A 26,899-nucleotide genomic window follows, 5' to 3' on the forward strand; every position below is an offset into this window, starting at 1 on the left:
CATGTTCAATTTATTTACAAAATGTACAGAGAAATTCTATTGCATGACAAGATAGATACAAATTATTGAAATTAATATATAACCTATTACTAGGAAGGACAAAAATGCTATCTTTTGACAGAGAACTGAATGTTGATAGAGAACTTTTCTTCCTTCTCTTTGCCTCTCCATTTTGAACTTGGTTGGGAATCTCCTGATTCATGGACTTAAAGCACAATCGAATAGCTTTCTGAAGATACAAACTCCATAGACCATAGCAATGTTTTTCCCTCAAACACTACACGTTTCTGCATGCTTATAGATACGCTCTAGAATGGTTAGAAAAAATGGAAACTTCATCATTGTATCTGCGAGAATGAACATAATCAGAAAACTTCAGAAAATCTAAGGCGGCATTAACAATCTAAGATAGACTGCACTGCATTCAGGTCACCAGGCCTCTCATCAAAGCAATACATTTGAAGCAGCATATAAAAAAAGAAAGATGTTTGTATGTTCAAGTTCAATGGGAAGCGTTGAGCATTTCCTGAAGAATGGGAAGGTTAATATTTTAAGATATCAAAAGATATAGAAGTGGAAAGACTGCCCTTGTTTGCTTTACAATAGCATATAATCTATGAATTAACTATAATCAACTTGGTAAAACATTTTTATGCTTGACATTAACTGATCGATACAATTTATCAATAGGAAAATGAATATAGCATGTGATCTTTTACTTAATGGGCCATTTGGGAACAAACCTTTCAGCCCATTTATTGTCATTCTGCATTATGTCTGGAATCCATATCCTTTCCTTCGTAGAATCCCATTTATTTTTCCAATGCTTTTGATAATCGATTGTTAAATTGAGAAAGAGTAATTCTGTTTAGTAGACTCTTGTATAATTACTATATACCTGGATCATGTGCAGTCATAATCAGCCATTTGATTATCACTCGATTTATTTATTTATTTTCACAAGTACTGATTCATTGGCTAATTTTTTGTCACGTCATCTAACTATATGGCAGTTATACAAGATGACCCAATCTACTAAATAGTATTACCCATAAAGAAAATGTGTCCCATGTACTCTTGACCTTCTTTTATCTTTCAAAATCAGTAGGGAAAGGTAACCTGCAAGACATAGAAAAATATACCAAGATGATTATAGTATCTCTTCGATATCAACATGCTACATATGTCTTAGCATTGTGTCTCCAACCAAAGCTTAGAATATATTAACTAAATAGTTAAACCCTAGGACAGATCCATCTGTTTGGTCAAATTGTTGAATCGAAACTTAAACTATATGCTCCAACTACTAAAATTTAAATATTAAAATTTAAATGAAGGTATCCCTGGATTGAAATCTTAATACTCTAACTACATATTATAACCAGAAAACCAGAAAAACAAAGTTAATTAGTGTTGTAATGTTGCAAACTTACCCCAACTTGAGAGAAGTGTCGTTGTTGTCTTGGTCTTGAGGAGGATCAGCTGAGCTGCAAATATTGGTGATTGACTCAGTTGACTGACCTTGTTCAATTGCATGTGTTTTAATGTTAAACTGTTTCTCCATCTGCTGAAACAGGCATTTTCCATCAATTGAGAAAGTAGGGAAACAAAGAAAAAAGTAGAGAAATTCAAGACCTGATACCTGTTTTAGTTGATGGTTATCCTCCATCAGTTGGGATACCTGCATATTAAAAAATGAGAGAGAGAGAGAGAGAGAAAGAGGGAGATATTAAAGAACAAGAAGAAATACAAATAGACAGTTGCTCCTCACAAGTGAACAAAACCAACAACATAGAAATCCAAAGAGCAAAATATTTTTGGAAATACCCAGGACATAAAAATGATTATGTTAATTAGTGAGCCTGGGTGCCTTAAAACATTTTTGGTTCTTCTAGAAAATAACCTCAAATTCCTCTTTTTTCCAAATGTTCAGATTAACGCTAACAACCGATGTAAGCCTAATTGTAAGTGTTAGGAAGATTAATACCATGAGGAGTCTTTTTGTGAGCCCATAATATAGCATGTTGAGGCACCACACAACTTAAAAGCTTAAGCCTATGAGTTTAGGCCCAACAATGCTATATTAACCATTCACATTTCTTAAATATATCTTTCCAATGTAAGACTATCTTTTTTTACACTCGCATGTTATTTGAAAATGGGTTTAAGATAGCATATGGTGCTGGATTTATGGCCAAAATGATTTCACTAAAGGTTCTATGGTGGTTGTTAGCTTTGTGAGACACCATTCCCAATGCTTGAGCAAGCCACTGCACATACAAAGGCCTTGGCAAAAGGAAGGCAAATTTCTTTGATTTTAATTTATAAACTTGCATCAACCTATTCATTTCTAGTTATCAAATACTTTGCTGTAATTGTGTGCAACTTTATACGTGTTAAAATATAAATTAAATGATTAAATTTATTTTTTCCTATCAAGTTAAAGTTTTGGGATAGTTAGTAATTTAAAATGGTATTATAGTAAAGGTCATGAGCTCGAACTTTGTCTTTTTCATTTACCTCACATTTCAATTAAATATTCTACGTATTCACGAATATCAGTATGAAAATGCTTTTCATTAAATATCTTCCTAAATTATATATAATAATTGCATGAAATGCATGTCATATGAAATTAAAGTTTAGCACTTGATCACCTTCCGCTCAAGGGCACTCATCTCTTCTAGGAATCTTTTATCCTGAAACACGTAAAAGCTTCTCATGTTAAGATACAGTACAAAAATCTCATCCCTCCATTATAATGCCAGCAAGCAGAGACAACAAAGAGAGACAACCTTTGCTTTTAAAACGCGACTCAAGCCTTCCTCAAGAAGTTCCTCTAGTTTCTTTAGTTCTTCCATATTCAATCCTTGGAGCTCTTCTCCCATCATCTGCCTGCAATTAGTTGTAATCATTTTGTACATTAATTAATTTTGAGTATAACAACTTGATATAGAAATGTCGTTATAACATAATACCTCAGTTCACGAGTCTTCTCCATGATTTCATTGCTCAACGAGGTGCAGGCTCCGTTCTCAAGCTGGAAGGGCACAAAGAGGTTCCATTAATGAAGATTTTCAGTATTATATTATATAACAATGGATCGATTTCGTGCCTTTCCTTAGAAATATTTAAGGATGTTGTAAATTTTAGGGTTATCATTCTGGGATTGCTACAAGTAGTTTGTTGTTAGACTTATTCCAGAAAATGCATCTAGCTTTTCATATTATGGTATAATTTTCTTTTATATGTAAGTTTCAAAAAATTACATGAAAATTTCAGATTACGGTTTAGTAAATACTTCTGAATCATGTTTCCTTATGATGACACTACTTACAGGTACCTGCATTTACATTTACATAGAAATTAGGGAAATAAGAATGAAAAACATTGGAAATAAGGTAAACCCCCATAAGTTTAGCGGTATAGATGAATTGTGTTGTGGATACTGTGTTTGTAGTTACATTTAGAGCAACCAGATAGAGTAGGCGTGGGATTTTGTTTTTGTTTTTGTTTTGGATAAATAAGAATTTATTGAAAAGAGAGCCCAATAACAATTTAACATGTCAACTAAAAATGCCATATAGAATAGAGATGAAAACAGCATATCTTTCAACCAAGCCAACCCCCATCAATCACTTTCCCATTGTGAAACTATGGCCTGAGCTCACCAGCCAATGGAGGTATTTTGATTTCCGGTCATACATAAGAACTTGGTGTTTTTAGCTCACAAGTTGATTCTCTATTGGAGGCTGTAAAGGAGGGGTTTTACACCATATCTGGACTGAAGATTGACAAGTAACCCCTAAAAAATAAGATGGCCTAAAGGATAAAAGTCAGAGAGTGCCTATACAAGCAAACGCCTACAACCGCAAACATGTGCAAACAAAACTATACAAGTATTGTCTAAATTTTCCTCCACTACATTCACAAACCATGAGGAACCTTCGTTCTCGTCGTCCTTATTCTTCATCCTTTTTGGACAATCCTGCCTTATGTGCCATTTCTTCCCATACTTATAGCAATTGACTTTGACAGAGAATTCTTGCCATTCGAACCACTCTTGTTACTACTTCCACGCTATTGGTTACCCTTTACAACCAGCCCTTTTTCTTGAAAACTTTCATCATTGATTTTCCTCCTTTGATGAAAAGCCAACAAGGTTCCTGTAACGTCTTCTAACTCCAAGGTCTCTTTCCCCCATGTCATAGTTGTAACCAAATTCTCATACGTAAGAGAAGTTGCGAGTGAATTCAATAGCATCAACACTTTGTCTTCGTCTCAGAACTTCACATCAACCCTCTTCAAATCGCCGACTACCTGATTGAACACGTAAATGTGTTGGCTCAGATCCGAGCCCTCCGCCATCTTCAAGCCGTAAAACCGCTACTTTAGATAGAGCTTGTTCGTCAATGACTTTGACTTATACCGACTTTTCAGTTTCAACGAAACTGTCACCGGAGATTTTTCGTCCATAACATGATGCATGACGTCATCTCCCAGACAAAGCCAAATAGTAGCCACCGTCAAAGCCTCAAGTTCCTTCCAATCTATGTCCGCCATCCCTTCTGGTTTCGTCCCATATAACGCCTTCACCATCCCTAATTGCACCAACAAATCTTTGACACGTCTCTGCCATAACCCAAAATTACCAGTTTCGTCGAACTTCATCATGTCGAATTTCGTAGAAGATGTGCCAATCCCAACCATCGTAGAATTAGGCTTTGATACAAATTGTTGTTATCGTGCACAACAATGATGAATAATATGGAATCGAAAGGAGAGAGATCAAGAGAGAGTCGAAACACAAATTTACGTGGTTCGGCAATGTGCTTACGTCCATAGGAGAGAGTGCAGCTATATTTTACTATTCAATGATTTAGGGTAACAACATAACATATTTATAGGAAGATCCTAATTATAAGTGTTTTGGAAAACTCCAAAATACCCCCAACAACTTATTTTTCCCTAGGCCCACATAAACAAATTACACCCAATGGGTCAGTAGTAAAATATGAGCCACTTGTTTCAACAAAATGTAAAAAGACTCATAAGCGAGGGAGAGTTGGTCCAATGTGGTTATGGACTCACACATAAGAGGAAGATTGTTGAGTATATGTGTGAGTGAAAAATTAATAGAACCCCACATTGAAAATAAATAAGAAGTGTGAGTGGTTAATATAGCATTGTTGGGCCGGAACCCATGAGCTTAAGCTTTTGGGTTGTGTGGTGTCTCAACATGCTATATTATGGGCTTACAAAAGGAGTCCCCAAATGTATTAATCTCCCAACACATTGTTGTGTATTATTATTTTGTTGTGTGTTTGTGGTCTAAATTGTGGTTTGTAAAACCCTTAAGGACAAGTTGAATAATGCTTTTGTATTTGACTTGCAAGATTTTTCTCGGTTGTTTGAGTTATATTATAATGCACCCAAGATTGGAATTGGGGTTGTTTTAAGTGAGGGTGGCACACCTATGGCTTATTTAAGTAATAGTTAAGATGAACTCCCATCTCGACATGCACTTTGGGCAACATACATTCATTAGTTTTCCTTTGTTATCTAGCACAATTCTAGTGCCTTGAACAAAATGGTGGAGGTGCTAAGCAGAAAGACATCTTTATTGGTTTCTATGTGAACCAAGGTACTAGGGTTTGATTTCTTCAGAGATTATTTATATATTGACCCATATTTTGGTCTTATTGTGAGTGACTAGGCGACAAAAACAATAAGACACTTATTTCATGCGTGATGATTTTATGTTCAAGAGAAATCAATCGTGTGTTCCAAAGGGTAGTCTTTGTGTGAGGATTACTCATAGCCACATAATGAAGGCATGTGGGATATGACAAGAATCTAAAACTTATGTTGGATTAGTATTGTTGGATTAGAATGAGGAAGGAGGTTGCCATATTTCGCAAGGGGCGTTGGATTTGTCTAGTGTCTAAAGGTACTGCTACTAATGAGGGATTGTACATTCCGCTTAATATTCCTGGTTAGCCTTTAACTAATGTGAGCATGAAATTTGTTTTGGGGTTGCCGAGAACACAAAAGGGTAATGATTCTATCTTTGTTGTGGTGGATCACTTCTCGAAGATGACTCATTTCATAGCTGGCAAGAAGACCTTTGATGCAGTTAATGTTACTTAGTTGGACTTTCGAGAGGCCTACCATCTTCATGGCTTGCCATTGTCCATCATTTCTAACTGGGATACTAGCTTTCTCAACCATTTATGGAGGTGTTTATTGTGTTTGTCTAATACCAAGCTTGATTTTAATAGTACTTTTTATCCATACAGAGGTTTTTAATTTTTCTTTGAGGGATTTATTTCGTAGCTTGGTGGTTAATCATCTCAAGTCTTAGCATCAATGGTCATTTTAGGTAGTTGACTTTGATATCCTCAAAGAAGAAGGTAGTTGAGTTCTCTAATGAGGATTCATCTTATGAAGAGGCCGCAACTTTGTTTGCCAAGAAATTCAAGAGGTTTCTAAAAATTCAACAAGGGTTTCAAGAACCTTCAATCAAATGATACCAAGGGTGATTCCCTAAGAGTGACCCAAGGTAAGAGAGAAGTGTAGGAAGGACATGAGCGTTCAATGCTTCAAATGCTCGAGCTTCGGGCATGTTAGGACTGCTAATCCTAATTTCTTGAATGCAAAGGGTAAAGCCCTTAATCCATCAATGAACATGAGCTATATGAATTTCATCAATTTGGTGAATGATCTAAGTCGTCCTAGTGAGGTTGAGCCTTCATGCTTTTACGAGACTTTGTGATGGCGAATCACAAGCTGATTCTGATTAGTAGACTGATCTACAAAAGGCTTATAACCAAGTGTTTAAATAATGTGTGATGTGGTATTTTTGTGACCAAAAATATCAATTATAAAAATAACCACTCGCAATAGGACGAATCTTTGTAGGATACGGCTATAGAGAGGGTGTCGAACCTCAAGGACTGCAGGGGTTTAATTATCAAAATTAAAAGATCAAAGTTAACTTAATTAAAAGGGGTTTTGATTTGATTTGCTTAAAAACTAAAGTGCATGAAAATAAAAGAGATTTAAAATAAGAGAGATAGAGTAGGGTATTGACTTCACCTCTATCCGCACAACAATGGTTAATCATAATTAATCCTATAAATTCATTCTATGCATGTTATAAATAAACAAGAAACTACCTTATTAAAGAATAAGCATAATCTATCTTCGGTTGGCACGGATCGTCCACCTAACCACTAAGACGCGGTACGACCCGTCTTCCCTAGGTATAAATTATCAAATTCTATAACAGGATACATACAATCAATGAATAAGTGTAACCCATCTTCGGTTGGCACGGACTGTCTACCTAAATTACACTAAACTAGGGTGTAGTACAATCCGTCTTCCCTAAGCATGGCCTATCAAATCCTATTGATCATATATCAATTAAACCCATTGTATAACCATCATCCTCATAATCACAGAAAACAAGAATGATTTGATTTCAATAAAAGTAAAATACTTTCTAAGACAAGAGAAGAATTTCACAAGTATTGATATTGAAATTTAAGAACAATTGCATTTAATATGAAGAACATAAATCAATTGTAGCAATCCTCATAGTTATACAATCAACATGCATAAATTAAAAATCTAGAAATTAAATACAATCAAACCATTGTGCTTGGATAGGGTTACATCAACACCCCACGAAGGGGTTTAGCTGCTCATGATCTCCTAAGCTTTACAGACAATTTTACTGAATTTTGCTCTAGAAGCGGTGTGTCTTTTCTCAATGCTTAGAGGCCTATTTATAGGGCTTAGGAGAGTCCTAGAAGCCCTAGTAATCCTATAAATTTCGGAGATTTAAGTCCAAGTCCAATTAGGATAAAGAAAACCTAAGTCCAAATCGGAATAGGATCCACCCAAAATTGCGTTCCTATCTTGCGGGGCGATTTTGGCAATGCGGCGCTCCGAATTAGGAAAATGGTATTTCACAATGATTTGTAGAAATTTGAGTTAGCTTTCAAGTGCCGCTTGAATCACCTCAATCGGATATTTGAGCTGAAAGTTATGGCCAAAATACCGAGACGTATGCAGAATCCCAAATTGAATCTAATCCGATTTTGACTCCAATTTGAGAAATTTCGAATTAATCCTTTCCTTTATTTGATTAAATTTAACCATGATTGGTTAAGCTTAATCATATCTTCTAGGTCTTCTCAAAGTGTGCTTTTAAGCCCAAAATGAATGGAATTAATTGCATCTTTATTTATAACCTGAAAACATAAAAACAAAACAAAATCAAACAAATAACAACGCTAAGGAATTAACATATGCAAATTAAGGGGCTTGAATGTACAACATTCGGTGCTTATCAATGTGCTAAACATAAAAAGATAAACAAATCTTTGCTTAAACAATTGGCTGATTTGAATCTTGAAAGGAAATCTTTGGTTGAACAATTGCATGTATTAAATTCTGCTTATGATTCCTTGAATATTGAAAACTCTGACTTAGTGGATCAAATTGATTAATTAGTTGCTTCGTAGTATGATGTGCAACATGAGTTTTGTGTTAAACTAGATAACTTATTGAGTTTTCAAAAACCATATGGAGATACACATGGCCTTGGTTTTGACAGTGATGCCTTATATTCTAAAGACACACCTGGTACTCAAGGGAAGATTTTGTTTGTGCTCGCTATTGTTGTTGAGGATATTTGTTCAAGAAATTTGGATAAGGGGGAATGGTGTTTTACAATCTGAAGGACTTAAGAGTGTAGGCCAAGGGAAGAGAGATAGAATTCCCTTGAAGTCCAAGGTTGAAGGTGTCAACCTTCCTAGGAGACAACTTCAACAAAGCTCTATCCCTAAGTGTATCACTATGGTAAAATGGGTCACATTTGACCTCATTGTTACCAACTTAGGTCTAGCCAACCTAAGAGAGAAAGTCCCCCACCTAAGATTGACCTAGGTGAGCTTGTCTTGATGATTTAGGATGTTGTGTTTAGGCTAAACAAGCTTAAGGTTTCACAAGGTGTTCCCAGCAAAAATCGAAACATACTTAGGAGGGATTGCTATTCACCCTATAAAGGGGAGACGCAAGAGACCAACCTAGTGTAGGTGTCCTTTATTATATTAGGATTGTGGTTTCATGCATTCTCATCTGCATCCTAGATCATGTATTTTTATTTGCTTTTGTGCATTTTATTTCTTTTTGAATGTTTTGCATCCATGACATTTAGTGTTTCTTTCTCTCATTCTAATCTTTCCTTATTTATGTGCTTGCATCATGTTGCATGTTTCTTTTTTTGTTTTGTATATATATATATATATATATATATATAAGGAAAAGAAAAAAGAATAGAAAGAAAAGAAGGATATTTTTTTTTGAGGTTCTACGTGTCACTAGCACAAGAGATTGATTCATCAAAAGATCAATTTCTTTTATGAGTGGTGATCACACATTTTTGGTTATGTACTTTTAACATGAGAATTTCATGATTCTGATGGATTGTGTGCATTCTTATTGTATGATTGATATGTCATATCAATCATGGATTTTCTTTTGCACACTTTGGATTCCATTTTCTTACGTTTGACCACATCGGTATGGATTTGGTAAGAAACCATGTAAGAGAGGTTGACTAGCTTATCGATCAAATTGACCCACTAGCTAGTTGAACCTATAACCTAAAAACCTCTACATTCTATGCACCCCAGCCTTTAGACTTATGCATCTTTGTTTAAGAGACATTTCCAAAATGGAAAAACAATGAAGGAATATGTGTAATGTTCTTTGGTTGTCCTTAAAGAAACAGTTAGTGACCAATTCATTGCAAAAGCATACGGCCACTAACGGACATGATTTAGCTCATTCTGAGTTTTAGAGGGAGTGTTTGGATGAGGGTGTCTAGGCCCTAGTATGATAATTTTTTACTTTTTTTTTTTGATTTGCATGTCAACCTTACTCATAAGGTGTTTGTTGATATAGCTTACCTACCACTTCAAGTTATGGTCTCACACTTGTTTTTGGGATTTTGCGCACACACACACAATTCTTGAGCCAATTGATCATATCATGAAATTCTGTGTCATTTGTTTTGTGTCCATCAAGTGTGTGAAATGTCAAGTCAATTTTTCATGTGTTGAAAATTGTGCATGCTTAACATTCATTAATCGGAATTGTTTTTATGATGTGACATATTATTGTGCTGTTTGATGGAGTATTGCACTCATGAAGAGTGAATTTCTTGTTTTGGTAATTTGAGGGAAACTTTGTTCTCTAGACATTTATGCCCGGACAGCTTATTGCTATGTCTAAACCTGGCTACATGATAGGAACCAAGCTTCTTTGACCATGTCAAGACAAGTTGATATCATGTTCAGACTTGCCCTGCGGGAGATTTAGACTTGAGTTTTCAAACCCGAAAATCGTTCATTTTCCCTCATTTCTAGTTTTCGAACTCTCATTCTCTCTTGCACTCGATGTTATGTGGGCGATTTGGGAGTATTTGTAGCATCAATTCATCAATCAAATCTCCAATCCGAATTGTTGCAAGTTTTCATAGCTCGAACATGTTTTTGCTTTTGTTGATTTTTATCTATAGTTCAAAACCTAGGTTTTAGACTGGGTTGGAATTTTTTAGTATTCATGCATCTTTGCTGATTTGTGAGTGATAATTGGTTGACTAATATCTAAAGAATGTATATTGAGGATAATTTTCTTGTTATAACATGTTTACTTGATTGCATTGTGTGAATGTATGAAATTGCATACGTATTCAAAATAACATTAAATTTTTATTGTTTTTGATTGCTTTGAAATCCTTGTGATTGTATGCATTAAGATGGAATGAACGTTTGATTTTGAATTTCAAAATACCCTAAAACGATGGTTTTGGTAGTTTTGAAATATTTGTGATTGTGTGCTAACATATTAATTTGATCATGCATTAAACATCATACTCATTGATTCTTTTAGGTTTAGGGAGTTTGAGTGATTGTGAGGAGTGTCTCACTTAGGTAGAGTTGGTAGATGGTCACACACAAGCATGAGTTTTGGTTGTGCATCACCTTTGTTTTGGTGATTGATGTTTATGCTAGTTGTTTTTTGATTGTTTGCCTTTTTTGTTGCATGATATGTCGAATACCAAGAAAAGAACTCGAGAGGAGATGAAAGCCATGACTCAAAAGATTCGGAAACGCTCACTTGTGGTTGAGCGTGAAGTCAAGCTTGACGATTTTGAAGGGCCTCAATTTGCTTTTATTGTGACCATCTTTCAAGGATGTTAGTGACCAAGTCTCTTTGAGCCTACCTTAGTGATGCAGCTTGACTTAGTGGGCTACAGCGAATAATAGCAATAAAGAACGGATAGGTATTTGTAGATCTTGATACTATCAAAGGATCTAAGAAATCTTCTCTAAAACGCTAGATACTCTCTAGGTTTTGAAGAAAAAACAGAAGAATGCTCAACTCTGACGCTTCTTATTGAACAAAACTCAATCATAAACAACAACTGCATTCTAGGGTCTATAAAGTATGTATTTATAGGTCTCCAAACCCAAAACTTAGTAAAAGTATGAAACTAAATTGAATTAAAACTCTATGGCGCTCGTCCGGACGAAACTTAAGCCCATCCGGATGGCCACAGATATAAAATATAAAAAACACGATAAATAACATAGGCGTCCGGATGGTCCCCGGACGAGGACTTCAGATGAGGCTCTCGGGTTCAGGCCCATCCGGACGGGCTGTAGACAAGCTTGCAGACGAGGCTTGCCGATCTACATCACTTAGCCTACATCATGCTTGTTCACGACTTCTATGCGAACATCAGTTCAATGAGTTTCAATTATCCTCCCTTATTTAAGGCCAAGTTATAGGCAGCACTCTTTAGGTCAACCCCAATCTAATTAGCCAAAACCATGTGTTTCAATATCTAGTCACTTATCAGCATCCTACCAAGGTTGAGATGATGCTAGTTTTAACCCTAGCACAGGTTTACAGTGGTATGAGTCTAAAAAGCAGCTGCCTATTGTTAATTTGAGGACTCTTGAGCATTTTTTAGCCAAGATTGTGTTACAAAACATTTGGCTCATCAATAGGAATAATGAAATGGGTTTTGGTAGGGGAAACTAGTCTATGCATTTGGCCGTGGGTTTCTTTTTGCTTTTGTACCCATGTCATCATGAAAATGCTAGTTCCCTACCATTTCAAGGTCTTATCTCAAAGATCCTCAAAGCGCACATCAACAAAACATCCTAGCTAGTGAGAATATGAATGTTCCTTTTGGAAGGTTTGGGAAGGCCATGGCAACAGTCCAAAAGTTAGATGCTCATCTGCATTGATTGCCAACTACAATTGTGCCTACTCTAGAAGTTGCTTGAGATCATGGTGCTTCTTCATCGTCATCAGATATCTCCTTCCAGACATTATGAAGTCGTTCACTACAATAGCTCAACGTCAAACTAGGATGTCCAAAGTTGTTGTTAATCATGGGAATGTGCTAGAAAATATGAAGAAATTGGACCATTTGCAAACTATTGTTGATCATATCAAGTCAGGTGTGAAGACCATTTGCACTATGTTGGATCAAGACACACACACACACACACACACACATGAGTTCATGCACGCGCACACACACAATTTACAGGTGTTGTTTTTTATACATTTTGAGATGTTATCTTAAATCATACATGTGATGATTTTGACATCACTTGATCGTTTTGTTTTGCAGAGGTTTTTGTCCCTTTGTGATTTGGTGACAAAAAGGAGAGACTTTTGGGGGATCAATTATTGTAAAACTTAATGTTAGGATATTTTATCATGTATAATGTATCTATCATGATTAAATGTTTTACTGTTATGTGATGTCATTCAATTTGGTGTATCTATTTTGGATGATGGGATGGATTATGTTTTGGTATAACTATACATATCGAATCTTAATGATCTACCTTGATCAAGAGAAGCTGGAGGCTTCGGGTTAATGTGTAGGTTTTATGCACTAACGGACACAGAAGTTGTCTTTTCACAAAATACTATCAATAGGTAAGACAATAACTCCTAAAGGCTACTTATAATATTGATTCCAAATCCTTAAAGGATTGTGTACTCATATGTGAAATGGAGGTTACTTAGGTACATCTATGTATAAGACCTTTACTAGAGTCAACATTCCCGTTGTGTTGGGTAATCACATGTAGCATTGGGAGAGAGATTTTTTCAAGAAGAAATCAATGTCATTTTCTTTGAAAGGATAATAAATTTCTCATTGAAGTGCCGGCGAGTGGGTGGCGCGTGAGTCCTGATCTAGTGTCTAGTATTTATATAGTTTTGTTCATGGCTGGTCCGAGGAGGTGGTTCGTGGAGTCCGAAGTGTTTGAGGTGTTGATTAAGAGAGGAGCATCAGGGGTGAGGATCTTGGAAAAAAGCAAAAGGAGGCATAAGTCCATTTTCCTGTAGAAGGACGAACTGCTGTGGTTGGTGCGGATAGTGGAGGACTTAGTGGTAGTGAAAACCTCTGAGGTCTTTTGGGATCAATCCAGAGCAGGGTATCCACAGATTATTGCACAGATATGTTCCAACAGACATGGGCGTTTCCTGACAATAGAAGAATTCGATGGTAGGCATAGGTGTGGTTCAATCATAATTCCAGAAGGAAGATATGGTCAAGGCTGGGAACGATTCATCAGGGAGGTGTGTTTCACGAAATCATCTCTTTGTGTGGGAAGGGAGGACAGGGAGGGGAAGAAAGAGAAGGAGGGGGTGGGAAGAAGGAGCTTCACGGAGGTGTGGAGGCAGTCGACGCAATTGGCAGAGGAGTGTTTTAACTCATTTCATGAACCAATTGCTAGGATGCCTAGTTGGTTGAAAGAGGTTTCTGTCGAGAGGGACAAGCGAGAACGTGCTTCTGTCAACCAGGGGCCAGGTTTGCTTTAGGTCAATGCCCCAGTGAAGGTTGTCGGTGGCGGAGGGGAGGGTCCTAAGAGGACCTTTTCTGCTGTTGTGGCAGGAACGATCAACCTGAAGGAAGGGGAGATGTCGGCGAAGATCAATAGGGCTCCGACGAGTTGCCTACCATCTCCGGTATGCATTTGGTGTCCCTGGGAGGAGAAGACAGCTTCGAAATTTGGAGCAGATTACGTGAAGGGAGGGGAGAGGAATGGTTGTCATGATGCACAGTCCCTCTTTTGTGTAAAGATGGAACTAATAAATGTGAAGGAGTCGTTGAACAGGCTACAAGGGGAGGTAGAGTTGGGTTTGGAAAAGCTAGATATTGTTTTTAAATATCTAGAAAGTCAGAACACTTTACCCAAGGCAGGAGGTGTTGGTGAAGGTGGACAGGTATTAGGGGTCATACACACCCTAGGCACGACCCAACACAAGTCTAAGGAGTGGCCCAATTCGAATCAAGGAGAGCCCAAGCAAGAGTTCCAGAGCTACTATAGGAGGAAGAAGTCTCAGCCCAAACTGGGCTCCAGTCTCCATAAGGGCCCGATTATCTTGGCCCGGCCGTTGCAAGCCAGTGTGGACAAGGAGGCGAGGACTTTGGAGAGAGGGGAGGGGTCGCGAGCAGGAAAGGAATCGGTGAGTACGCCGGACAATGCGCAGGACTCCTCGGCAGCCGATCCCAGAGCTCCGGCGAGCGTCACCGGCACTGCTGAAATGCTCGTTTTCAGGCTGCTTCACTCTGTGAAGGAGAGTCATGTTGCTTCACGCATGTCGATCGTCCCAGCGGCCACGACAGAGGTGCCGATGAGAAAGGACTCGCCTAAAAAGGAGCTGGCGAGGATGAATCAGGAGAGGGGGGGAGGTTGGGGTGATGGTGCGATGGTGGGTACCCCTGCTCAGGCTAAGTCGACAATGGGTTCTGCCTCGAGCCCTCGGGGTAAATCGCAGATGGACTTACTTTCTGACGACTCTCCTTCTCCAATTCTCGGACACGATGATCAAGGTGTTTCAAAGGGTGGGTCGAGTGGCTCTGGTCAGGGGATTTTGGGGGAGAAGGCTGTAAGGTGGAAGCCGTCGGAGCGCTTTGGGGGTGTTGCTGGAACAGCCTCAGGTGTGGAACTATCGGGGTACGGCTTGGTGGAACAACTTTCGGGTGGTTCTATGATGGGTATTCTGGGCACGGCGCCGGGGGTAAATTTGGGCGGAGATTCCCCTGCAGTAGTGGTATCCTCGACCCAGGTGTCCTGTGTTCCAAATTCATTGAATGAGGATTTGATGGAGGGTCAGGAGAAGGTTTTCACTATTCAGGTTTGTAAAGAGGTTGGTTTATCGTGTGATGGAGATGAAAGGAAGCTCGAAGCCACCATTGGGATGCTTATGGCTGACCAAAAGGACAATGAAATGGAAGGGGAGGAGGCTACATCTGTAGTCAAAAAAGGTGAGAGAGAGCTAACTAATTTGCAGTCTTCAGTTAATTTTTTGGGTTATGCTGGGAAGGAGAGGAATAAGGGGAGGGTCAATCGAGTTAACTCATGAAGCTGAAGATTATTTCATGGAATGTGAGAGGCCTGAATGAGAGGGTGAAGAGGTTGAGGGTTAGAAATCTGCTTAGAAGCTGGAAGGCAGATTTAATTTGTTTTCAAGAGACCAAATTGGATTGTATTTCAATCAGCTTAGTGAGGAGTGTTTGGGGCTGCCCGTATGTGGAGTGGTGCTATGTTCCTTCTCGAGGGGCGTCGGGTGGCATTTTGCTAATGTGGGATAAGAGGGTAGTAGAGAAGATTGATGCTGTTTTGGGCAGTTATGTGGCGGCTTGTTCTTTCAAAAATGTGGCGAATGGTCTTGTTTGGGCGTTCGCGGGGGCGTATGGGCCTAATAGAGTCAATTCTAGACGTCTTCTTTGGGAGGAGCTGGCAGGGGTTATGAGTTGTTGGGATATGCCGTGGTGTATTGGTGGGGACTTCAATGTTACTCTTTATCCAAGCGAAAGATCGAGGGGAGTTTATTCTCGAGCTACCATGAGGGATTTTGGTGAATTCATTTCGGAGCAGGGCCTCATGGACCTTCCCTTAGTTGGGGAGATCTCCACTTGGTCCAATAGTCGCTCTTGGTCTAGGCTTGACCGGTTTCTAGTTTCTACGGATTGGGAGGTTGTTCATCCGGATCTGAGGCAAAAAAGGATGCTTCGGGTTTGCTCCGACCATGCTCCTATTATGCTGGAGTGCAATCCGTTTTCGGGAGGTAAAAGACCCTTCAAATTCGAGAATATGTGGCTAAAAGCGGAGGGTTTTGTGGATAAAGTTCGTAGTTGGTGGGCCTCGTATGATTTTCATGGCACCCCAAGTTACATCCTTTCTAAGAAGCTGCAAGCTCTCAAATAGGACATTAAGAGATGGAATGACCAAGATTTTGGCAATGTGGGGGTGAGTGTTAAGGCCCGCATGGATGATCTTAAAGCTCTTGATAGGGCGGAAGAAAAGAGGGGCTTATCTATCGAGGAGATCGAGAGGAAAAGGGCGCTTGCCAGAGAGCTAGAATCCTCCCTCCTTCAAGAAGAAATTAGTTGGAGGCAAAAATCTAGGATCCGTTGGTTGAAAGAGGGGGACAAGTGCACGAGATTCTTCCATCGGATTGCTAATGCCAATCGCAGGCAGAATTACATTGAGTCATTGAATATCAATGGCTCTACGGATCAAGAGGCTATTAGTAATCATATCACCCACTTTTATGAGTCGCTTTTCACGGAGTCTCTCAGTTGGAGACCGAGGTTGGATAACCTTCACTTCGACAGATTGGATGTTGATGAGTCCTCTAGTTTGGAAGTTCCTTTTGAGGAAAGGGAGGTATGGAAGGTGGTTAAAAAAATGGATAGGGACAAGGCGCCAGGCCCGAATGGTTTTTTTATGGCTTTCTTTCAGGATTGTTGGAATGTGATCAAAAGGGACATTATGGTTGTTTTTGCGAAGTTCCATGGTAGAGGTAAATTTGAAAAAAGCCTTAATGCTACTTTTTTGGCTCTTATTCCGAAGGCTTAGGGGGCTTCTGATCTAAAGAATTTCCGTCCAATTAGCCTTGTGGGGGGATCTACAAGATTATAGCTAAGGTGTTAGCCAATAGAATGAGGAGAGTTATGGATAGGGTCATATCCAATTCTCAGAATGCTTTCGTCAAGGGCAGACATATTTTGGATTCAGTTCTTATAGCCAATGAATGTCTTGATAGCCGTATCAGAGAAGGGGATCCCGGCCTCTTGTGCAAGTTGGATATGGAAAAGGCTTATGACCATATGAACTGGAAGTTTTTACTCTATATGTTAAGGAGGTGCGGCTTTGGCAAGAAATGGTGCTTATGGATTGAACATTGTATATCGTCTGTGCGGTTTTCAGTTTTGATCAATGGCTCTCCTTCCTGCTTCTTTAAGAGTTCACGTGGGGTGAGACAAGGTGATCCCCTCTCACCTTTTTGGTTCATCTTAGTTATGAAGGCATTCAGCAGGATGATTAATGTTTCCATCAGCAGGGGTTTCATCAATGGTTTTTATGTGGGTGCTGGAGAGTCGGAACGGGTTGTTGTTTCTCACCTTCTTTTTGCAGATGATACATTGGTTTTTTGTGGGGCTACTCCTGACCAAATCAGATTCATTAAAGCCCTTCTTTTGGCTTAGAGGCGGTGTCTGGGCTAAAAGTAAATCGAGCCAAATCAGGTGAGGCGGGTGAGTTGGCTAGCATTCTGGGTTGTGGCACCGGTTCTTTGCCTTTGAAGTATCTGGGTCTTCCTCTTGGGGCTTCTTTCAAGCTTTTGGTTATTTGGGAAGACATGATTGAGAAGATTGCTAGAAGGTTGCCCCCCTAGAAACGCTCGTATTTGTCCAAGGGAGCTAGGCTCACTCTCATCAAGAGCACTTTATCCAACCTTCCCACTTACTTTTTGTCTCTCTTTCCTATCCCTATCTCTGTGGCGAATCGCATTAAGAAGATTCAACGGGATTTTCTTTGGGGGGGGCTCAACGATGAGCCTAAGATCCACTTGGTTAGCTGGCACGAGGTGTGTAGCCCGATTTCGGAAGGCGGTTTAGGGATCCGGAGTCTGCGGTTTTTTAATCAAGCTCTTTTGGAGAAATGGTTGTGGAGATTTGTCAATGAAGAAGAGGCTTGGTGGAGAAAGATTTTAGTAGCAAAGTATGGGGTGACCCAGGGAGGTTGGCGCTCTAAAGTTCCTCATGGTTCGCATGGGGTGAGGTTACTGAAACACATTTGCAGGGGTTGGAGTTCGTTTCAACGTCATTTCAGATTGGATCCTGGCTTGGGGTTGAAAGTTAATTTTTGGTAGGATATTTGGTGCGGCGATTTGTCCCTCAAGGAAGCTTTTCCCAACCTTTTCAAAATAGCTAGCAACAAGGCTGCCTCCATTGCGAACATCAGGGAGAGTATAAATGGTATGGTTCATTGGAATGTTACCTTTATTCGAAGAATTGATGATTGGGAGGAGGCGGCTTTAGCCTCCCTTCTCTCGCTCTTGTATTCGCTCTCGTTGCGGGGGGAAGGGGAAGATCGTATATGGTGGATTCCTTCTAGAAAAGGGAAGTTTGAGGTTCGCTCCTTTTACAGGAAGATCGTTCTTAAAGAGCCCATCCATTTCCCTTGGAAAAGTATTTGGTGCACTAAGGTTCCTTCGAGAGTGGCTTTTTTTGCTTGGTCAGCCGCCCTTGGGAAATCCCTTACTTTGGACAATGTTAGGAAGAGGGGCATTGTGGTAATTAATCGTTGTTGCATGTGTGAATCGGAAGGGGAGTCTGTGGATCATATCTTTCTTCACTGTGGGGTTGCGCGCTTTTTGTGGGATGTTGTCTTTTCTCGGTTCAACATGTGTTGGGTTATGTCTAGAAGCGTCAAGGAGATGTTAGCTAGTTGGTGGTCGGGTGGTAAATCCCGAAGCGCGGTGGTGTGGAAGATGGTTCCCCTGTGTCTCATGTGGTGTTTATGGAAGGAAATAAATGCTAGATGCTTTGAGGATTTGTCGAGAAACCTTGAGGACATTGTACATTTCTTTTTGTATACGCTATATATGTGGATTGCAGGATGGCTTGCTCCCATAGAGATCAATTTCCCTGATTTTCTTTTTATGTTCTCTTCTTCTTTCTCTTCTACTTAGTCGCTCTCTTGTATACTTCCTGTGTACTTGGGTTGCACCCTTCTGCGCTCTTTAATGCATCATTACTTATATAAAAAAAAACAAAATTTCTCATTGAGATAGATTTTATGGATTGAATTGTTTCGAGTGCCTCACCAAGGTATTTTGGTTGGGCAAGCCAAAATAATGTACATGTGATAAGGCTTTCACAAGTATGGGAATAATAATAATAAAATCAGTGACTCAAGGATAAAGAGGTAGAGGATTAAGTGGCAGTATCTTTGTCCTTAATTCTGCTACATAAGATTTCATTGAGGAATCAAAAGTCAATATTAAATAAATCTAAGGGATTAATTGTTTTAATCAAAAATATAAACTAGAGTGCAATTAAATTCTTTTCTAGATTCAATTGTAATTAAATAGTGACTTAGGTAAGTCGGGACTATCAGAAGCTAGTTTTATTCTTCTCTTTAGGTCTCTCACCAAGCTAATGTAATTTTTTTTGATAAGTAAAGATATACAGATCAAAAGCGCAGAGGGGCGCAACCCTAGTACACCGGAAGTATACAAGAGAGCGACTAAGAAGAAGAAAAAAAAGAAGAGAACGTAAAAAGAAAATCATGGAAGCTGATCACTAGGGGCGCTAGCCAACCAGCAATCCAAGTGAAAAGGGTGTACAAGAAAAAATGAATAAGGTCCTCGATATTCCTAGTCGAGTCCTCGAAACGTCTAGCATTTCTCTTGTTCCAAATGCACCACATGAGGCAAAGAGGAGTCATCTTCCACACAACGGCGCTACGAGTTTTGCACCAAGCTAATGTAATTTAACCAATATAGCTTTCTTATTTCGGCTGCTTGTTTTACTTTATTAAAACATGGGCTAGAGAGAAACAGTGCAGAATAATGCATAAGAGGGAAATTTGGCTAGTAATAAAATCCAAGCCCAAGGGACATGCAGTGGATGCATGAGCCAGTGAGCTAATCCCTAGTCCTATGCGTCAACTACTAAGGAGGTGGAAGCTATGGTTTTACATGCCCTAGGCATCCAACCCTAAAAGTCCTTCTTTTATATATATGTTTGATGAATAGATGTTAAATATATATGTCTGATGTATGCTCAAATTTAAAAAACTTTCAGAACAAGAATGTCTTCGTTTAGCCCTTTCTCAACTAATTTGAATCAAAATAAGATGACAGGTCCTAATTACGTGGATTGAAAATGTGATTTGGACATTGTGCTCACAGCTAAGGGGCACAAATATGTGCTGACCGAGGCTTTTCCAAATGATGCAGCAGCAAATGCATCTGAGGATGAGAAAGCACGACATGATCGCTGGGAGAAATCCAACGAAATGGAAAGTGATATGTTTTGGCCTCTCTATCAAACGTGATCCAACATCAACTTCAAAATTCTGATCACGCTTCTAACATGATGGCCATCTTGAAAGAAATGTTTGTAGAGCAAAATCTTGAAGCGAAAGAAGAAACAATGAGATCTTTGTTAAATATAAAGATGGCTGAAGGTACTCTAATAAGAAAACATTGTCTAGCCTTGATCGTCATGCTTAATACACTGGAGGTTCTGGGTGCTAAGATTGATAGAGAATCTCAAGTAGACATTGCTCTACAGTCTCTCCCTAATTCATTCAATTAGTTCAGGTTGAATGTGTCAATGAGTAAAAATGATTGCACATTGGTTGAACTAATGAATGAGTTTATCGTAGCAAAAAAATCCTCAAGACCAAGGCTTCACTTAACATTGCTCGGCCTTCTACTTCTAAGCCAAAAGGTTTTAAGAAGAAGCCGATTAAACAAGTGGGCAAAGTTCTTGCCAACAGGTTTAAGAAAGCCGAGAAATGAACAAAAGGCAAACATATTGGAAAATGTTACCACGGTGTAAGCCAAGGCATTGGAAGAAAGATTGAACCAAGTGTCTTGCTTCTAGAAGTCAAGGTAAAGAATCTTCCTTCTTGGTTGAAACGTGTTTAGTTGTGAATCCAACAAATTCCTAGTGAGTGACTTCAGGATCAACTAATCATGTCTGCAATTCATTGCTGGGGTTACAGCTAACCAGACAACTGAATGGAGAGATGTGCTTGACACTTGGAGATAGGACAAGGGTTCCGATCGACTCCATTGGAATTTCTAAAATTTATTTCAATTCAAGAGTTTTAATATTATTAATTCGTCTCTATGTACCCAATATACGTAGGAATTTAATTTTTGTGATTTTTTAGGGTAAATGCGGTTATGCCTCTATTTTGAGTGAAACCGCGATAATACAAAAGGATAATTTATTTATTTGTTCTAGTATAATGATGGTTTGTATATTATTCCTCCTACTTTATATTCTATTAACAATTTTGTTTTAGTACTCATGATACTTTACCACTAAAAAAGAAAGTTCATTCAACTAATGAAGCATATCTTTGTCACATCTTTAGCACTTACATCTTGGTCACATTAACTCAAAGAAGATTCAAAGACGGATTAATGACGAGCTTCTGGGCCCATTGAACTTTGGGAATTACCCAACCTGTGAATCATGTATTGAAGGTAAAATGACGAAAAGGTCATTCTCTGCAGAAGGGTATGGAGCCAAAGATTCGTTAGAATTAGTGCATACTGATGTATGTGGTCCCATAAGTAGTTCAAGTTAGAATTAGTGCATACTGTGAATCACCTTATAAGTAGTTCATCATGTTCACTAATGATTACTCAAGGTATGGTTATGTTTACCTAATGCATAAGAAATCTGAAGCCTTTGAAAGATTCAAAGAGTTTTGGGTTGAAGCCGAAAAACAATTAGATAAACATATTAAAGCCATTCGATCTGATCGAGGTCATGAATACTTCCTCAAGGACTTCAAAGACCATTTATGAAAAGTTAGGATTATATCACTGTTGACTGCACTGGGTACTCCTCAACTAAATGGTACAGCAGAAAGAAGACACAAAACACTCTTAGAAATTGTAAGAGCTATGATGCGTATTGTTACTCTACATGTTTCTTTTTGGGGATATGCTTTAAAAACAGTAGCATACTTGCTGAATATGGTTCCATCTAAGTCTGTTTCCAAGCTACCTACAGAATTGTGGTTGGGACACAAGCTTAGCTTGAGTCACATCCACATATGGGGTTGCTGAGCACATGAGGAGCTCCCAACAACTAAATCTTCCCTAAGCTATCCGGACATACCTGCAGACATGACCAGGTCAGTCAGCATCACTAGCAATCATGTTCAGACATGGAGGACACATGTCAGACATAAGGAAAACCGGAGACAGCGTGTTCCCTAGCATGTGGGCTACTCTCCGGACATGAAGGGTGGTTTGGGAATGTAACCCTAATCATGTCCGGACATGACTTTTACATGTCCGGATTCCACAACTTAAAACACGATTTTGTTCTTTAAAATACCAGTTTTGCTCAATCTTTCTATATCTCTAACAGCACAATTTTTTAGAGAACCTAAACGTAGCAAAGAGACAGTTTTTGGCGTACCAAGTATCTTGATGTGTTGATACACAAGATAACTTGAGGTGTGTGCCATGAAGCTGTGTTCATATGTTAAAGGCTCTTGGAGTTTGAATTAAACCATAGTGCTACTACACGCTTATTCATTAACGAAGTCTATTGGTGAGTCGATAAAGATTCTATGATAAGTTTGACTAGTGAGGATCTAGAGCCTAGTGAGAACCCAAGGAGGTGAGTGAGGAGCTCATCTGCGCTAGGAGCCTTACCGTTACAAAGGATTGTAAGTATCTATGTCCTTGTATTATTCTTCATAGTGGAATCCTAGGTTTGACTGCCTCAAAAAGGTTTTTTCTTAAGTCGTCAAGGTTTTTCTCTTTGTCAACAAAAATTATGTTGTTGATAATTGTTGTAATTGTGGTTTAATATTAATGTTTGTTTAATTAAAATTGATATTATAAACTGCATTAAATTGTTATCCACATTGTTAGGGGTCGAAATTTGGATTTTTAGGTTCTAATTGCCCTAACTCTCCTACTGATCATCGATATTTTAAATGCCAAGGATTTGGTCAGACCACTTCGGATTGTTGTAAGCATATAATTATTTCTCTTGTGGAGGAAATTGTAGATGAAGAGAATCACATAGGTGAGCCAATATTTGATGAGTAGGTAGGAAAGAAGAAGAAGTCATACGCCAATCAAGGAGAATCTCTAATGGTTTGTAGGAGCTCGGGAGCAGGCCATTTACATGATCTCATGGCAAAGTATGTGATGTTATCATTAATAGAGAAAGTTGTTGTGACAAAGATAGTGAAAACATTGAATGAGGTACAAGTATTTAAGCAATGCTTGGTTCGGCTGAAGTGTCACATTCCTATGAACACATGGAATTTGTTACTTGGTCAACCCCAACAATATGATAGAAAGGTTATTCATGATGTGTTTAAAAATATTTATTCTTTTATGAAAGATAGAGTGAAGGTGGGTTTAGGCCAAATAAAATGGAGAGTTGTCCCAAGCCACCTAAAGGGAGAGGGAAAAATTTTGTTGTCAAAAGCCGAAGTTGAAAAGGCCTTAGTGGAGTCTACTTATCCAATGCCTTTATTTCTCTAGAGGAAAATGAGCACAAAAATGAGTTGCCTCTTATCATGGATACGATACATTATGCCATGAATTTAAAGATGCCCTACACGTGAAATAACATAGCATTGATTTCATACTTGGTGCTAGTCCTCTTAACAAGGCACCTCATACAATGAATCCTTAGGAGCAAAAAGAGTTGCAAAGGCAAGTAGATGAGTTTATTGCTAAGGGGTTATTGTTCCAACCCTTGTAATGAAAAGGGATGGTTCTTAGCATATATGTGTTGATATTAGAGCAATGAACACCCACGTGGAAGCCACTGTGGATAGAAAAAGCGGCGGGAGGAGGGCGTTAGTCAATCAATGAGCAAGTATGATTTGCCCGAATGCAATGCGGAGGTGGGCTCCAAAGCAGCCCCTGGAGAGACTCTTTTGAACGTCTCTATTGAGTGACAGAGCTCTTTTTATTGAATATGAAAGATGAATTGATGTGAACCAACTAGAAATCGAGAGAGCCGTGATCTTTAATAGCTATTTCGAGAGAGCCTTAACCTCTAAAAACACATTAAACCATATTCTAAAATGATAATCAACTCATATATTTCTTATTGATAGTTTTCCTTTAAATAGAAAACAATAGACTATTGATTGCATAAGAGACTAGTTAGGTCTTTATCACTTCTAAGACTAGGTCGACTCTAGTAAGGAAAGATTCTGAATTAGAGATCTATGATCCTATATTAGCCTAAAAATAAATGCAGATAATAAATAGAGATTACTTTTTATTGTTCTCTAACTTAACCCTCAAGGAAAGATTACATGATGAACCGGCAAGACAGGTCGACTGATCATATAGGATAGATCAACACTTGCTGCATTTTTAGCAAATCATTTAGAAGGAGAGAACAAAATGGAGCCTATATATGTTAACAACTTGAACCGTTTAGCACAACTAGTCTGGTGTTTTTGGGTTTTGTGATCTCTAGCGAGGGAATTAAGATGGATTCAAGAAAGGTGGCAGCAATCACAAGTTAATTTTTTTTCTTTTTATCGTTGTTTTATCAGAATTTTCAACTCTATTATTGCACCTATAACTAATTGCTAGAAAGGAAGAGTTTTCAAGTGAATCGAAGAATGTAATTACAATGTAGGACGACATGTGTAAACTGAGGAGATGAACACGACAACAAAATTATAAGTTTGTGGCCTCATGGTAAGAATTTGTCTTCTGAAGTATGCGCCTAAATTAGTGCTATATTTTATGAAGACGTCCTTTTATAAATGCTGTCAACTTCTCTTTGATTGGAGTGATCGAAAAGGCAAATAGGTAGCAGCGACACATTAAACCCTTCATGGTAAGATTAACTTCACTTCTTCTAAAAGTTGAAAACTGTGGTTTGCAGAAAGCAGAAGACTCGGCAGTACTTAAGTTTCTTTATTTGATGTATCCTAGTACATTTTTTCAGTCACTCCCTCTTTAGGTTTGCTCAGTCTTGTTGTTTGACTCGGATCTTCATTCTCTCTCCCTCCCTCTCAAGAAATGATAGGACTCCACGATATCAAGAAATGATAAAACTATTGGACAGTGCATGAATAAAACGATCAAAATGTATACATACATACATAGATACACTATAAGTAGAAAAACTAAATGTTTCTCAAAGTAGAAAGAGAGAGAAACCTTGAGCTGGCGTAGTCAAAGAGCTTTCCAGTAGAAGAGAAGACAATGAGAGCAATTTCAGCATCACAGAGAGTTGAGAGCTCCAGAGCCTTCTTAAACAGCCCCCTCCTCCTCTTAGAGAAAGTCACCTGCCTTGTCGTTGTGTTGTCAATCTTTTTTATCTGGATTTTCCTCCTCGTCATTTTTTAGAGAAGAAAAATGATCCGACCCTTTACATGAAACCAATCAAAATTATCAGTCCCAACTTAGTAATTTCTAGGAAGAGTAAAGCGCTTTACAAACTATGCTTGTAGAAAAGAGAAACAATTATCTTTAACAAAAGTTTCAACCCAAGTATCTCAGAAAGAGCAAATTTAAACTCTTATGCATGAAAAATACAGAAAGGGAGAAGCTAATTTAATGTTAATCATGTAGGAAATCAGAAAGAATAATTAAACTGAGAGAGTAAACCAGAAAGAGAGAGGATAATAGAACGAAGAAAGTTCTTTTAAAAAATGAAAAATCAAACTGCACTTGCTCTCTCCCCCCAAAAAAATATGGAAAAATATGAAACATAAGCTGAAATTGAACCTACCCTTCAGACAACAATCGATTAATTTAGCAGATCTTCCTCCAGTCTTCTACTGATTACGCATTGTATAAATGGAAAATATGGAGAGAGAGAGAGAGAGAGACAGGAATATTGTAGAGTAAGAACAAAGGAAAAAAGAAAGATGGGTGTTGCATAAAATAGAATAAGAGCAGCAATTTTCCAAATTAGGCCAACAATCTCTAACCAACCCTAGTTTGAAGAATCACTGTGGTGAAGAGGAAGAATAATTGATGAACCCTACTTTTCTAGCTTCATTGTCACTTTTTGTAGGCCTGCTGACATCTTATACACAACCAGACACAAGGCTGGCATTAATGGCTTTCTGCCACGAAAAGTTTTTTGAAGATAGGGAGAGAGAAAGAGAATGAATGAGATGGACAGAATAAAACCTTTTTTTTCTCCTTTATTTATTTAAAAATTTTGGTTCCATTTTGGGTGAAGCCAGGTGATAAATTGGGAACGGAACTTGAGGTTTTCCTGGTTATTTTATATGGTCAGGTTCGCTTTCCGTACAAATTGACACACTTCGTCACTGGACAGAAATTTACATGTTTGTATCCCGTAATGTACCCACAACCGTCACTATATATATATATATATATATATATATATATATATATATACATTTTCCTTCCTTCAGTTAATCTTAACTTATATATTTTAAGAAAGCAATTAAATTGTGATATTGGTTAAGACTTAAGACTATTTCATTAATATTGTGTAATAATTAGAAGATAAAAATATAATATATAATATTTGTTTTTTTGAAAAAAAAAGCATTAATATAGTATTTTTTAATATATATACTATATATATTATAATATATACTATAAAAATATAATACAATATGTATTAATATAGATAAAATCATAATATATAGTTTTTTTTTTTGAAAAAAAAAAATATAATATATACTATAAAAATATAATATATAGTATTCATTAATATAAGTATTTTTTTTTTTTTTTAACGTGGAGGGATGGCAAATAATTG

General features: G+C 38.1%; 1 protein-coding gene across 3 annotated transcripts; it reads right to left on the reverse strand.

The window, feature by feature from the left end:
* LOC132177410 (MADS-box protein SVP-like) lies at positions 1-25,348 on the reverse strand. 3 transcript variants are annotated; one of them, XM_059589710.2, is made up of 8 exons: positions 25,315-25,348; positions 2,979-3,040; positions 2,796-2,895; positions 2,658-2,699; positions 1,643-1,681; positions 1,434-1,567; positions 1,050-1,119; positions 1-347 (listed from the first exon to the last, which is right to left on the reverse strand). In XM_059589710.2, exons 2-7 carry the CDS (start codon positions 2,999-3,001, stop codon positions 1,089-1,091), a joined length of 369 nt encoding a protein of 122 aa, XP_059445693.1. In that variant the 5' UTR covers positions 3,002-3,040; positions 25,315-25,348; the 3' UTR covers positions 1-347; positions 1,050-1,088. The 3 variants fall into 3 exon arrangements, with proteins under 3 accessions (XP_059445693.1, XP_059445694.1, XP_088371291.1); XM_059589711.2 differs by having other exon boundaries at positions 1-1,119; positions 1,434-1,564; XM_088515165.1 differs by having other exon boundaries at positions 1-1,119.
* Between the last annotated feature and the right edge of the window lie 1,551 nt (positions 25,349-26,899).

Source organism: Corylus avellana, chromosome 4 (assembly GCF_965113065.1).
Source record: "Corylus avellana chromosome 4, dhCorAvel1.hap1.2, whole genome shotgun sequence".
In the NCBI taxonomy this organism is placed as follows: Eukaryota; Viridiplantae; Streptophyta; class Magnoliopsida; order Fagales; family Betulaceae; genus Corylus; species Corylus avellana.